Source organism: Dromiciops gliroides, chromosome 4, assembly GCF_019393635.1.
Source record: "Dromiciops gliroides isolate mDroGli1 chromosome 4, mDroGli1.pri, whole genome shotgun sequence".
Classification (NCBI taxonomy): Eukaryota; Metazoa; Chordata; class Mammalia; order Microbiotheria; family Microbiotheriidae; genus Dromiciops; species Dromiciops gliroides.
In genome coordinates this window covers 440,222,063-440,237,424 of record NC_057864.1, presented here as the reverse complement: position 1 = coordinate 440,237,424, position 15,362 = coordinate 440,222,063, and the positions used below count along the sequence as shown (strand labels likewise).

Genomic DNA, 15,362 nt, shown 5'->3' with positions numbered 1-15,362 from the left:
GATTACACCTGTATTGCTACTAAGACATCAGAGGGCAGGAATTAGAGACTGCTTATGTTAATTAATATCTTTTCAGAGGTTGTCATACTTTTCTGTGTGTCACTGGAGAAGCAATTCAAGGGAATTCTCCTTAAATGAATTGGTAACTGGTTTGGAGGCCACTTTGTGTAGTACTAAAGTGGTTCTGCATCACAATTCAGGAGGGCAGAAAACAACACATGACTACGACAGGTAAAAAGACACTACTCAATGTGAATTTTGTAAATTGGCCAAGTGCACTTGCACCGCCTGACTTCAAACTAATGCTTTGACATTTTTTAATATGTCTGTGAAGCATAGGTTTATTGGATTTAATAGAGCAAGTTAAGGGGCATCCTTTTGTTGAGCTGCCACCTGCTCCATTTCTGCAACAGTGTGACTTCTTGTGATTGGAGAGCTGATAGATAGGGGAAGATCTTACACTCAAATGAACAGGACCCAAGAAATATGAACTCTTAAGAAAAATCCCAAACAGTTCAATTATGGATAGAAAACCCACGGCCAATGGAACAGTTAAGACTTTAAATGTTGAGAAAACCTGAATACTGTGGAATTTTCTTTTTGCTTCCCAAGTTGCATACCAAAGCAGTGATGACTGCAATAGAAGAGTAAGAGCATTTCTGTTATATTTTGAAGAGAAAAAGAACATAGTTTTAGGGGTCAGGGAAGGAGGGTGGATGAGATCTGGCACTGCCTAGGAATTTGGAGAAATGAATGAAGCCATTTTACAAATGGAACTTTGTAGCTAGGGTTCTGCTTGCATGCTGTGGTAACTCCGCTGACTGCCTCTGGTAAATCCAAGCCTTCCCAATGTGGCTCATTTATTCATCTAGAATCAACAGAACAGTCTGGTCTCTAACAGTGGTTTTGTTTAGAGTCAGAAGACAACTGGGGAATAGATTCTACATTTGGAAAAATCAGGTTGGAAGTGAGGAGGAAAAACCAAATCCCAAGGTCTCCTTCTGAAAAAGTAGTTGTAGATATGCAGGATGAAGAAAGATTTTTAGCAAGCAATCTTCATTTATGAATTAAAGAGAATGTCAAGAATGAAAGAAAAGAGGAAAGAACCACAAAGATTCTGAGATGTTCAACAAATACATGAGTAGAAATGGACTGAGGAATAAATGTGGCCAAAAATTAAGTCAGATCTCATTTCAACTCAAAGAATCTGGTATGGCATTTGTCTTTCTGCTGGGATCCAGTTGTTCGTTGTTTTATCTAATAATAGTGTTTTAAGATGGGCCCCTTCTGGCAAAACTATTCATTTGGCCTCTGGTGAATATAGTTTAAGCCTGGAAGATAAAGTTATCACCTTCAGGCGGCATGTACAGACTAAATACACCACTTGTGTGCTCTACTGAATGGGATTTTGGAGCAAAATATTCCCTTAATTATAGCTACGCCTTCTCTAGTTGTTCTTTCAACTTGTTAGAAGTTGCTTATGGTAAATAAAACTGGATTCATGTACTGCACCCTCCCCACCCCCAAATATTTTTGAAAAACATGTGTAATAAGCAACTAAGCTTATTAACTTATCATCAGGACCAGAAGATAGGGCATAACACAACATATTAGAACAGGCTGTAAAACTTAACACTTCAGAAGCCTTGAAATATTACCGAAGCCACTGAAGCGCAGACAACTCCCCCCCCCCCCAATTTGCCATGGCTTTTTAGGTTAAGTTATATATATGTATATGTATATGTATATGTATATGTATATGTATATGTATATATATGTGTTGATGAGCAGGATGCTATCAGAAGGACATATGAAAAATGCAAACCATCAACAGAGAAAGAACTGATGGTATCTGAATATAGATTGAAGTATGAATTTATTTGTCAGTTCCTCTTTCTAAAGTTATTTTTCTGTTTTCTTTCACAACCTAATGTGAAGATGTTTTGCATGACTGCACAGTATAACATATCGAATTGCTTGATTTCTTAGGGAGGGGTGAAGAGGGAGGGAGGGAGGAAGAAAATTTGGAACACAAAGTTTTAAAAAATCAATGTGAAAAAATTTGGTTTTTTTTAATGTGTAACTTGGGGAAAATTCTAAATTAATTAATTAGTTAATTTAAAAAACAAAACCCAAAAAACTCCAAAATCCAGGGCCATCTCCAGCCATCCTGATATATATTTCCCACTGGATCCAGGTAGCTCTGGAGGAGAGAGTGAGGTTGGTGACCTTGCATAGCCATCTCTCACTTAAATCAAATTCAGTGCAATTCATGACTTCAGCTCAGGATGTCATGGTCCTCTTTGAGAACGAAGGACAAATAACAAGCATCACAAGCATTATATAGGAGTGAGGAAATATAGTCCCTATCCTCAAGGAATCTACAATCCAACTGGGGAACAAGAATACACATAATACAATAAAAATTTATCATGGTCTAAAATTAACTGTCAAATTGTGTAATCCATACTATTGGAACAGTATCTGCTGACAGGAGGTCAGTAAAACTTTAACTTAGACTTAAGATATATTATCTACTGGAAACTGGGTTTTTGGGTACTTCATTCATTTTTATAGAAAGAAATAAAATGATAAGAAAATAAACTCCTAACAAAATATTTTTTAAATTAAAAAAGTTATATATATATATATATATATATATACACACACACACACACACACACACACACACACATATATATATATATATATATATATATATATATATATATATGTTAAGTGATGCAAAATGAGAGATTCCATGGGGATAGTTTTAATCAAAACAAACTCATTCTTTATATTGCCTAAGGGAAGGCCGACCACAATTTAGGGAATTGCCATGGAAAAATTCATTTGCAATTGAGTTGTCTGAAATAAGATTTCAGTTTTGCAACAGGAATAATGTTATAAATGGTAGCTAGGTTGCCAGGCCAGGCTACATGAACCTATTTAACATGTGATGTACTTAGACTTACCCACTTTCTATAACAATGTGTTTTAGGGGAAAATGAGTAGATAAGCCCCAGTTTAGACTTGGGGTAAGGGAGGAGGGGTGGGCCAGAAGGAGCAGGAACCTCTGCTGTAGTGCTCCAAGGCACTAATACTGGCTCCTGGGACTGAATAGCAGTTCTAGCAGAGGATGAATTTGAGAACTGGGACTTGGGAGATAAAATCTTAGTCTCCTCCATCCTTTTTTCCTTTCAGCCATCGATGATCCCATCACCAACCATGTTCCCATGGAAGAAAAACCATGTGGGTGGGGGGAATTGGAGTTTGGGAGAAAGGGGAGGGCAGCAGAGAAAGGGGTGGGATGGCATCAAGTGGCAGTGGGATGGAGGTAGTTAGTAATCTTGCATGAGCAGGCCCAGAGGGAAGTGGAGCAGGCTAAGTGTGTTCTGAGCTGACTTTCTAAATAAAGCTTCAGCCAGGTATCAGTGAATCAGAGGCACTGGTTAAGTGCCCACTGGGTACACAGTGCTTTGTGAGGCACTGTGTGTGGAGGGAGGGCTGGGAAGGGGAGGGGAAGAAGGATACAAAGAGAAGAGCGGACCCTATGCTTGCCCTTGGGCCATGTGGACTGGAAGAGTCCTATCTAAATGAGTTCATTTTACAGGTGAAGAAATCCAGCCCAGATTGGAGGGAGGGCTTGCCTTAAGTTAAACAGCCAGGGAGTGTCTGGGACCTGGTATGACGTGTGGGCATAGCACAGCATCAGAAACCAGTTCTTCTGACTCTGCTCTTTCCAATAGATACAGGCCATGCTGTAGTGGATAACGAGCATCTAAGTAGGGTCAGTTCATATAACTAGGGCGGCCAGGCCTGGAGTCAGGAAGACCTGAGCTCAAGTCAGGCCTCAGACTCTTAACTAGTAGCAGGGCCTTGGGCAAGTCACTTATTCTCTATTTGCCTCAGTTTCCTCATCTGTAAAATGGGGATAATAATAGCACCTCCTTCCCAGGGTTGTTGTGAAGATCAAATGAGAAAAAAATTGTAAAGCACTTAGCATGGAATCTGGTACCTAGTAAGCACTATATAAATGTTAACTATTACATATTAAGAAAAATAATGGCACGAATCAAATGAAAACTCATCAATACAATTCAAAGTGAAATCATGGGAAACATGACTGAAAGCAGATGGAGGCAGAAAGAAAAGAAACAGGACAGTCTTCTCAAATGGATGAATTACTCTAACAAAAGTGCCACCAATTAAGACATTGCTGCATGAACTTGTACAGAAATGAAACTAAGATGAATTACTATAAAAACACAATTATACAAATAAATGTGGAGATAAAGAGGGAGCAATATTTTACAATAATTAGCAACACTGAAAGGCATCTAATTGCATTGAAATTACTCACAGGATCACTATTAAGCTTTTAGACTTGCAATAATAACTGCCTATAGGCATGCATTTCCACCCAGTCTCAAAAGCCATAAATTAACAACTCACTCCAAATATATCAGAATACAGAAGTATAGAAGTGGATTTTATTTTTATCAGGCTTGTAATTTTAGGGTAATCCAGGAAAGGATTATATAACCATGGCTAAATTGCAACCCTTAATCCTAAAGTATCCACTGTGGGAGGGGGCTGACGAGGAAGGTTAAGGAAAAGAACACTACTGTTTGGGGAATGGTCTCATTTAGTGGCCAGTGTTTCCTATTCAGGCAGGAGAGAGGGAATGATTGGTGTTGCTATAAAGAATCTTTGAAAGGATAGCAAGAAGTTAATATATGTACAGGACTGATAGAAATACACTTTTCACTTAATAAGAATATAAAAGAATTTTGGCTACACTAAAAATAACTGCAATATTGTGACAACTTGATTTTCATATAGCTTTTAATAATAACTTATAAGATCTAAGTCATTACAAATGTCACACAATTTAGAACTGAAAGGGATTGTAGATTTTGAGTCAAAGGACCAGAGTTCCAATGCTAGTTCTGTCACTGATATCTATGTGACCCTGAGCAAGTCTTGTGACCTCACCTTCAGTATTCTCCTCTTTAAAATAAGGGGGCTGGCCCAGATGATCCCTTCCTGGTCTCAGGCTGTGATACTACGGACTTGGGATGAGAGCCAATTGAGGGGAACCTGCAATCCAAACTCACCAGCACCCTGGACTATGAATCCAGCTCTTTCTTCTAAGTGTTGAATCGAACTGAATTTCTACTATATGATGCTACCTAAGAGTAGGCTATAGGGCTCAGAACCCAGGCCCTTGGACTCAAAGGCCAGTGTTACGAAGACCAACTGTACCAACAGGGCAGCCGGTGCCACAAGGGATAGCGGGCCAGACCAGCCATGTGTCCCTAGGCAATTCCCTTCACCTCTGTCAGCTTCAGTTTCCTCAATTGTAAAATGGGAATGACAGCATCCGGCTCCCAGGGTTGTTGTGAGAATCAAACAGGATAACATTTGTAAAGCGCTCAGCACGTACTTGATGAGGATTATTCCCTTCTCCCCTTCCTCTCTAAAGGCCACCAGCAGGGCCAGGCACAACACAAAGGGGAAAAGTTTTGTCTTTAGCATCCCTATTCCATTTCCCTTTTTAGACTTTTCCCTGGTTTAGTGTTTCTCCCTTTACCCACTTGCCCTTGGGTAATCATCTCATTTACTTAACCCTTCTACTTACTATTATTAAAACATGGGCTCAGAAAATAGCTAAAACTCAGCGATAAGACATAAATGACTAATAACAGACTCCTCCCAGGGGGAGAGACATTTTTAGTAAGGATCAGAGCTTTAAATAAAGGAAGAAAACTCTAGGGTAGAGTTTCAAAAATTAGGCATTAAGTAGGGAAAGAAGTGGATGAGGTGACAGGGCCTTTCCCAGGTTCTGACAGTCACAGCCCAGAGATGGCCACGCGTTCCCCTTTCCCCATCCCTCACTTCATTGGGGACTCTGCAGCATAACAATATTTGGGTTAAGTAGATTCTACTGCTATACCAGCCAGGAAAAAGGAACCACGACTCTCAAATCATACCTTTAAAGCTTCAATGACAAGATCCCTTGCTTCTAGTTCACCTTCTAGAATGCTGAAGAGGGTCAGGAGCTCCGGCTTGCTGAGTTTTTCCAGATTCATCCTGAATGCCTGAAATAAAGACAACCATTAGGGTAAGCGACAGCGTAGTTTAAAAAAAAAAAAAGGAAAAACTAAAAGAACAACAATGATGATATAAAATGCTTTAAGGGGAGAAACAGTACATTTAGTTTGGAAATAGCAATGAAGGGTTTCTGGTTTTAATGAAATAATAGAGAAAAAAACCGTACTTTCTTCAAGAATCCAAAACTGCTTATAATGACCATTAAATTTTTTTTCCTCCCTAAAAGAAATACAGATACACATCTTAGAGAGTTTAGTTAGACACTAAGGAGAAAATCTCTTTCTAGAGGTGCTTTTTAAGTTCTAGATAATGGCCTATTAATTTTTGTATGTTAGTCCTTCTTTGAGCCAATTCTGATGATATTAAGCAGTGTCTGGATATGATGAAACCCGAGTGATGGGAACTGGGTTGTAGACATTAATTGGAGCCAAATACCCTAACAAAAACACAAAGGACAAATAATTGTTTTCAAACAATCAATCATAAAGCATTTTTCAAACTCTTACTGCATGCCAGGCATTGTACTAAGTGCTAGGTAAACAAAAAACCCACAATCCCAAACAAAACAAAAATCCCTGCCCTTAAGAAGCCTACGTTTTAATGGAGAAGATAAAATGTACATGACGGGGTGTGTGGAAGAGCCAAACAAGCTGGCTGGAAGGCAAGCTTCCTGTAGAAGGTGGTGTCTGAGCTGAATCTTGAAGGAAGTCAGGACTCAAAGAGGCAGAGAGGAGGCAGGAAAGCATTCCAACCATGGGGCCAATATACTGAGATGGGAGATGGAGTGTTCTGTCAAGGTCACAGCAAGGCTAGAGCATATATAGAGCCTGCAGGGCAGCAGAATAGAAGAAGACTGGAATGGAAGGCAAAGTGCAGGTGGTAAAGGACATTAAATGCCAAACAAAGGGTGAGTAAAGGGAGCCACAGACATTTGTTGAGTAGGGAAGTGACCTGGTCAGACCTGTGCTTTGGCAAAATTATTTTGGTAGCTGTGTGGACTATTTGGAATTGGGAGAGACTTAGGAAAGAAGATCAGTTATGAGGCTACTGCAATAAATCCAGATAAGAGGTAATAAGGACCTGAATTAGAGAGGTGTCTGTGTGAACAAGAGGAGGGAAAAGGAAGACGTTAAGGAAGAAATGACAAGATCTGGCAAATGATTGACTACGTGGGGTGAGTGGGGAGTTGAGATGATACCGAGGTTGTGAGACTAGGTGCCCAGGAAGGCAGGGTTGGGAGAAGATCATGAGCTCAGTTTTGTCCAGGTGGAGTTTGAGATGCCTATGGGACATCCAATTTTGAAATGTCTAATAAGTGATCAATAAGACATCATTCAATAAATGATTCAGGACTGGAGTTGAGAGGAGAGACTAGGGCTGGATATGTAGACTAGGAATTATCTACATAGAAAGTGAGTTAAGTGAGAGACTATCAAGAGAAATGAGAAGGAGGACAGAGCCTTGGGACACCAGAGATAGTGGGCATGATACAGATGAATATCCAGGAAAGAAGTCTAAGAAAGAACATTCAGACAGGTTGGAGGAAGATGAAGAGAGGGCATTGTAAAAGGAAAGAGTATCCAGGAGAAGGTCAATGGATTCAGAGAGGTCAAGAAGGATAAGGATTGAGAAAAGACTTTTAGATTTGGCCATTAAGAGAAGGTTACTTTGGAGACTGCACTTTCAGTTGAATGATGTGGTGAGAACTAAGATTACAGAGGTTTTAGAACAGAGTGGGAGGAGAGGAAATGAAAGCATTGAGTACAGACAATTTTTTTCAAAGAGGTTAGCCAAGAAGTGCAGGAGAGATACAGGGCAATTGCTAGGAGGGAGAGTAGGCTCAAATGAAGTTTCTTTTTAAGAATGGAGGAAAGCTCAGGCATATTTGTAGGCATCAGGGAAAGACTGAGAAGGAGAGACTGATTATTAGAGTAGGGATGCTAAAGGGGTCAACATAGTGGAGAAAAGAGGAGGGATACCATCAAGGATGCATGTTCTGTAGAAGGGTTGGCCTTGGCAAGGAGAAAGGCCACCCACCTCCTTTATCTCCATTTTCAAACTGTCCACCATGAAGTTGGGGCAGCTGCCAAATACCACATTATAAAATTGCACCTAGTTACAAAGACTTAATCATAGACATAAATAAGTACACAACCTTATGCTTTCAAACTACTTTCTATGACCAATACTATTTATTTGACTTAACCAGTTCATATCCTCATGCTACTTTACAACTTCTGAAATGTTGAGGCGCATCTTGTATGGCAGACATTTAATATTTTCTACAAGATTAGTTGCCCCCAAACTACACATAGACTGCTATACACTCTTTGAAGGGCCTCCTTTAGGTAGGATAGCTTGGTTCGGGAGGCAGAAATCTGCCTTTTTCCTCCTTCACTCTCCTTTTTCAGTTCTTAATTGACTTTCCCATAAACAGCAACACCCCGTACTTGGTTCATGTATTCTTCAGTAATCCAAAGCCAATTGCATTTTGATGTGCCTTTAAGAGGTTTGCAAAAGAGTCTCTGAGGTTCTCATCTATAAACCGAGGGTTTTCAAAATTATTTCCACTTAATAGATGAAGACACTGAGATTCAGATGGGTGGTCAAATGACTAGTCCTTAGTTACACAGCTAGTGTGTGGCAGAGCTGGGGGAGCAGTGCAGGGCAGAATGCTGACTCCTAAGGAAATCAGAACAAGACGGGGAAGATGAGATCTCTGACACTAGGAATGAGCTTCCATTGATTCTTGTGTGATTTAAACCTCATATGGAAAGGATTGGAAGCAATCTACATTGAACACAGTAAAAGACTAAACCAGACCAGGAGCTGCCATTATTTGACTTTTACATACATGGGTCTTATATTTTGGATTTATGGAACAATCACTACATGCCCACCATTTGGCTACACAAGTACTAAGACAGTAGGAATATATATGGTAATCACAGATTTTTTCAAATGGGACTGGACTTAGGAGAAAATCTATGTTTGAACCTGTGATTATAGGCAAGTAACTCCAACTCTCTGGGCTAAATTTCTTACTCTATAAAATGAAGACACCAAAACCCACCACAGTACTTAACTCTTGAGGGTTGTTGTGAGGAAAGTGCCTTGTACTATGTGAGGCATTTTGTAAATTTTTATTATGCCTTCTATAAACACCTTTACCTAGAATATGCCAGTCAATGGACTAGGAGCTGGGGTTCTGTTACTAACTCAGGCATGTCACACAGTCCCCCAGTACCTCATTTTCCTTCTCTGTACTATAAGGGTGGCAGTGATGAACTCTCAGGTCTCTTCTAGCTTCCAAATCTATTATTCAATCACATAGGAACGAAATCTAATTTGTCACAGTCCAAAATTTATAAAGAACTTAGATCATAAAAACATCAAAACTGTTTCATTTTTACATTTACGAAAGGAAGAAGTACATTTGTTACAATCTTCAGGGTCACTTAGTCAGAAGCCAGTGATGCCTTACGACAGAACAAATAATTTTTGTAGAAGGACAAAGACAGCAATAGTCTTACTTGTTGTCTGGGTACCATGTAGATCCCTTATGCATCCAAGTTTCAACATCTGGAACACTTTTCTACAACTTAAAGTGACCTCATTTAGTCTTAGTATGTGTATGCAGAAAATATAATTGAAACTTGACAGAAGAGGAATCACAACAATTCTGCGTGCATACCTTCACAAGAATTCCTTCTGTAACACAGCTGAGAAGTGGTCCCTCAGTCTTTGCTGGAAGTCTTCCAATAAGGAGGTACACACTACCCTCTCCAGCTAATCCTTTCCACCACTGTATCATTCTAACTGGTTAAGAAACAGACTTCTTAAAGGAACAGTGTAAATTAAAGAATCAGCTGACTTGTACCACATTTTTATAGTTCCTCTCCCTTTTTACAAAATGAAAGTATAAGAATTTAATTTCAGAAGTATGGGGTTTGCACCTTTACAGAATACTATATATCTGACTCTAGTATGAACATACTGTAGCTCTACATTAATATTTATTTCCTACTTAATTATAAATGAAAAATGGCAAAGATAGAAAAATGGGACTTTGAGGACAGCAGTGATATTCTTGGCTTGGGACTGGACCCAATAACTGGCAAAGCTTTACAGCTTCAAACAAAACAAAAGCTCCTAAAGGGGAAATGTAAGCTCATGTGGTTTTGGTTCAAATTCAAAGAAAATGGGTTATTTTTTAAAAGTCTGCCAGCATGGTTGTAGCAATGTTTAGTGCTTCAAATAATTTTATCATCCACATAACTTTACCAAACAAAATTTGGCACACCTGAGAAATGTCGGATTTCATCATTTCTAAATCATTGGGAAAACTATAGTTTTGATACTGACAAGAAATAAGAAATCAACTAGACCTCTATGTAAGATAGAATAAGGTTAAATCGGATCCTTCCATGCCAGCTAACTATCATGCTATTTATCTTTTGCCTTTTGTGATTAAACTTCATGAAAAAGCCATCTACATTAGGTTCTTCTACTTAATTCCAGTGCCTTCTCTTTGTTAATTATTTTCTGTTTATCCTGTACGTAGCATGTTTGTATATATTTGTTTGTTGCCTCCCCTATTGGATTATAAACTCCTTGAGGAAAGGGACTGTCTTTTGTTGTTGTTGTTGTTGTTGTATACCCAGCACACAGAGCCTAGCGCACAGTGGGTTTAATGATTGACTGACAAACATCTGAAAGATTATTTTTCCCTTTCCCAGCTATGGTCAGGTAGGAATAGTTTTTGAAACCACTCTGATTTTAGGATAGCTGCTGCCATTAAAAAAAAAAACCAGACTAAAATTTAAATAAAAATGAAGAACCAGGACAGACATTATACCCTGAATTAAACAAATGTACTTTTGTTTGAGTGACCATGACTCTGTGTGAAGTGCTCAGGAAGAAAAATACTATTAGCTACAAGGGAGCTTTTGAGACTGCCAAATTAGTGTATGGAAAATTCTTATTGAGAGAGACACAACAACAACCCCCAAACACCCCCTTAAAAACCCCACTTTTAACTTCTCAGTTTTAACTGATGCTGATGAGTCACTGACTACTCACACCCGATTATTTATTTTCAAATGTGAAGTGCTGAATTCTATACTTTTTTTTCTGTTTTCATAACCAAGTATACTAAAACAAAATTGTGTCTTAGGAAAGTAAATTTTGAAAAAATTCTTTAATTTGTTTAGCCTACAAACTGGAATTTTAACTTCAGGCATCAACCTAAAATAGTATACATTAAGATCTATATCTAATAAGCTTTAAAAAATGTAAAAAAGGGGGCAGCTAGGTGGCTCAGTAGATAAAGCACTGGCCCTGGATTCAGGAGTACCTGAGTTCAAATCCGGCCTCAGACGCTTGATACTTACTAGCTGTGTGACCCTGGGTGAGTCACTTAACCCTCATTGCCCCACTAAAAAAAAACAAACAAAAAAAACCCCAACAACAACAAATGTAAAAAAGGAAACATAGCTACCATCAAAATTTGTTTGACTTAGCTAAGAGTCAGCCACTTCTCTTAGTTGGTCATAGTTTTATATGTCAACACGTACTCTTCCTGTCCTCTCAGGGGACTATAAGCTTCTAGAGGGAAGGGACTAGTTTTTGACTTCGTATCCCCAATGTCTGGCATGTGGTTGATAAAGTGAGGGACAGAAAAGGAAGTGAACATCCCAGTCTGCTATTCATGGAATATTTTTTAAGAGCTCAGAAATTACATTGGTAGGATCCTACATCCTGAGACACTCCAACAGAAGCTGACTCAAGGGAGATGGAAGGCTCTCCAGATTAGAATGCAATGAGAAAAGTTTTAAGTTGTCCAAAAAGAATGAAGCGTTTGAACAGGTTAATGACAAATTCAGATTTTTAAAGGACTAGACGAAGAGATACAAGAGATGATAGGTAGCTGAAAATGAAAATAAAGAGTGCTAAGGTCCTGTAAGAAAGGCTAAAATTTTGTGTGAGGAAATCCTGGTGTGAGAAGTATCTCCACTAACAGACTGCAAGCCATCTATCTACATCTTAAATCTTAAGGAGCTGTCTGAGGTACACAGCTATTGGCAAAGTCACTTCATCTCTCGGAGCCCTACTTGCCCCATCTGTAAAATGGATCCTATCTATTATCAATGACTTTAGAGCTGGAGGGACCCTCAGAAGCCATATAGTCAAACCTCTTCATGTTCCCTTCTCCTACTTGCCCAGGGACACAAAGCCAGTAAGTTTCAAAGGTAGGATTTGAATTCAGGATTTCTTGACTCTATCAATTATCAATTGTCAGCATTCTATCTATTATTGTGCTGCATCAGTAAGATACTAAAGACAAGTAAAAGGGTTTTCTTTTAAAGCTATGTTGGTGACAAAAGGAATTATGATGATGAGAGTTCATACCCATATAGCTTTTAGCCAGTCAGAAAAAACTGAAAAAACAAGGGTAGATTCTTGTTGGACTTGGATGGGAAAGTAATAGACAATGGAGAGAAGATAGAATTCTTCAAATTCTATTTTGCTTGTTTTATCTTTCAAGGAGAATGTTCCTCAGATTAAGGACAGAGCAAAAAGTGGTTAGCAGGCAATTGAAACCCAAGAAAAGCAGGGAGATGATACTTAGCTACTTTCATTGAATTTAGGTTACTTGACCTGGATGGATGTTTGAACTGATATTGGTGAAATAGAAGAATCTGGAGTGACTAAAAGACATGCCTCAAGATTGAAGAAAGGAAAAGGTTCCAATTTTCAAAAATGGGAAGATGGTAGAAATATCCAAGCTAGAAAACTTGATGACTCTTTGGAAGTATTTGATGTTGTGGTTCACTTCACCATTCTGGATGTCAATGTCTTTGGCTTACCAAGTGTCACACTCTCCTGCTTCCCTTCCTACCTGCCATTTCTCTATTAACTCCTTAATCTCTTCCATTGGGTTCTTATCCTTAAGCAGATCCCTTAAAGCCTTTCCTAAGGCTCTGTTCTTCACATTCTTTCCATAGACTTCCTCACTTGGTGATTTCACTTACTCCCATGATTTTAACCATTACCTCTACACAGATGATTTTCAAATCAGTTTTCCAGCCCTGACCTCTCTCTAAAGCACCAGACTGACATCTATGACTGCCTTCCAAAAAGTCCCACAAAACCTCAAGTTCAACACTCCCAAACCAAGTCTATCATCATTCCCATCAAATCTTCTTTTGACTAAAACTGCTCTTTCTGACTTTTGTAGTTCAGGCAGTGATATCACTGTTCACTCAGAATGTTTTTTCCCCTTTTCCCCTCAAGGTGGGGAAGGCTGAGTAGGCCCTCATTAGAAGAAGCCCACCTCTCATTATAATATTTATTCTCTCATTACCTGTTAACCAATCTGAGTTGATTTCCACCCACAGGGACACCTGCTCTTCTAAGTGTATATAAGCACTGAGTGGGTTTCATGAAGGAGTTTTGGTTTAGGAGAGACAGCCAATTGACTCTTTCTTTAATTAATTACCCACTAGGCATAATTAATAAAATGAATGTTAATTATCCAGAAATTATGTCTCTTGAACTTTTTATACACCACAACAGGAAGTGGGAACAACTCATCAATGCCTGCCCTCCTGGGCTCACAGCAGATACTCCAAACACATGGTCACTGACTGATGTCACTAGCACTCTGATGATATAGTGCTAACATCCTAATGAGGGAGTCTTTTTGAGAAACTTTGTCTTCAAAAGGTATGAAGGGGGACAAATAAGGATCTGGGAGAGGAGAATTGGTTCTTTTGTTAGGATGAGGGGAAATAAAAGGGAGTTTAAAAGGAATATACCTGTCTGGAATGTTAGAAAAGGGGAGTTGGAACTTGCTATTTTTTTCTGCTGCATGAGAAGAAAAGTATACATATAGGGAAGGTGTATGGGGGAGTTAGTGTCAGGTGAACTTCATTCTTTATCTGAACCAGAGAAAGGAAGTTTGAATACATACTAAGAGTGAGGTGTAGAAATACACCAAATTCAACAGGAAAAAAAGGCATAGAAGATGTTGCTTAAGAGGGAAGAACAGTCATAAGCAAAACAAACTTCCTGATCCTGAAGAGGACATTTAAAGAAGAAAAGGAAAGACATGGAAATTTAGAATGTTCCCATCAACCAGGAAACATTTGAACAAACTGTGGTATGTGCATGTAATAAAATATTACTGTGTTTAAGAATATGAGATTATATCAGAGAATCCTTGGAGACTATGTCCTGCTGCAGAGTGAAGTGAACAAGACCAGGAGACAAATTTATTCAAAATAATAACATCAAAAAGAAAAACAACTTTGAAAGACTTACCTATAAGACAATTAATGATCAGTTATGTCTCCAGTGGACCTATGATGAAGCACACTACCTATTTACTAACAGAGAGCTGATAGAATCCAGGTGTGGAGGGAGACATACATTCTTGGATATGACCACAAATGAATTTGTTTTGCTTGACTATGATTATTTCTTACAAGGCTTTTTTGCACCTCTTTCTGTTTTTAAGTGGTTGGGAGGGCAGGGAAGAGTGATAGTAATGGTGATGCCCAATCCCTAAAAAAAGAAAAGAAAAAGAGGAAGGTCACAGAAACATTTCTAAAAGTTCATAAATCAATAGAAGAGAAGAGGAGGAAGTTCGGAAGGAGGCACAAACAAGGACAGTTTCGAAAGTAACAAGTTGAATTTATTACATACTTAAAAAGAGTTATAGAAAAAGTCATAGTTTCACAGACAATTCTTTTTATATTCTACTTTGTATACAGAAATGCTCATTTTTGAATAAATAATAAAAATAAAAAACTTAAATTAAAAAAACATGAACAAAAAGAGATAGTATGAGGTGCTCAAAGTCATATTTTTCTTTTTTCTTTTTCCCATTACAGAAAAGAAAGATTTTTCAAACTTGGAAGTACAGAAAGAATGAACAGGAAATTAAAACACAAGATAAGTGGGGAGACAAAGAGCACCTAACTGAAACATGACGTGCATTCAGCAGCTCTGGATGAACTACATTCCTAGGGTACTGAGAGAACTGACATGTGATGCTGAGCCATAGTCAGTAATCATTGAAAGACCCTGGACAAATAATTTGACCTCTCAGCCTCAGTTTCCTTATCTATAAGGGGGGGATAATAACATTTACCTTACAAAGTTATTGTGAGGATTAAATAAGTGAACAGATATGAAGTTCTTTGCAAACTTTTAAGCACTATGTAAATATAAAACAGGAG

The 15,362-nt window shown here is 38.5% G+C and overlaps 1 protein-coding gene across 2 annotated transcripts in view; it reads right to left on the bottom strand.

Moving 5' to 3' along the window:
* CTTNBP2NL (CTTNBP2 N-terminal like) overlaps positions 1 to 15,362 on the bottom strand; it is a 73,325-nt gene that overhangs the window by 40,138 nt on the left and 17,825 nt on the right. The window contains exons 1-2 of one of the 2 annotated variants that reach the window (XM_043963308.1): positions 14,443 to 14,558; positions 5,997 to 6,104 (exon numbers count right to left, since the gene is read on the bottom strand). In XM_043963308.1, the coding sequence (XP_043819243.1) occupies positions 5,997 to 6,095 (99 nt within the window). In that variant the 5' untranslated portion in view covers positions 6,096 to 6,104; positions 14,443 to 14,558. Of the gene's footprint in view, positions 1 to 5,996; positions 6,105 to 14,442; positions 14,559 to 15,362 lie in introns of those variants that run through there. The other variant, XM_043963307.1, reaches the window with a different exon arrangement.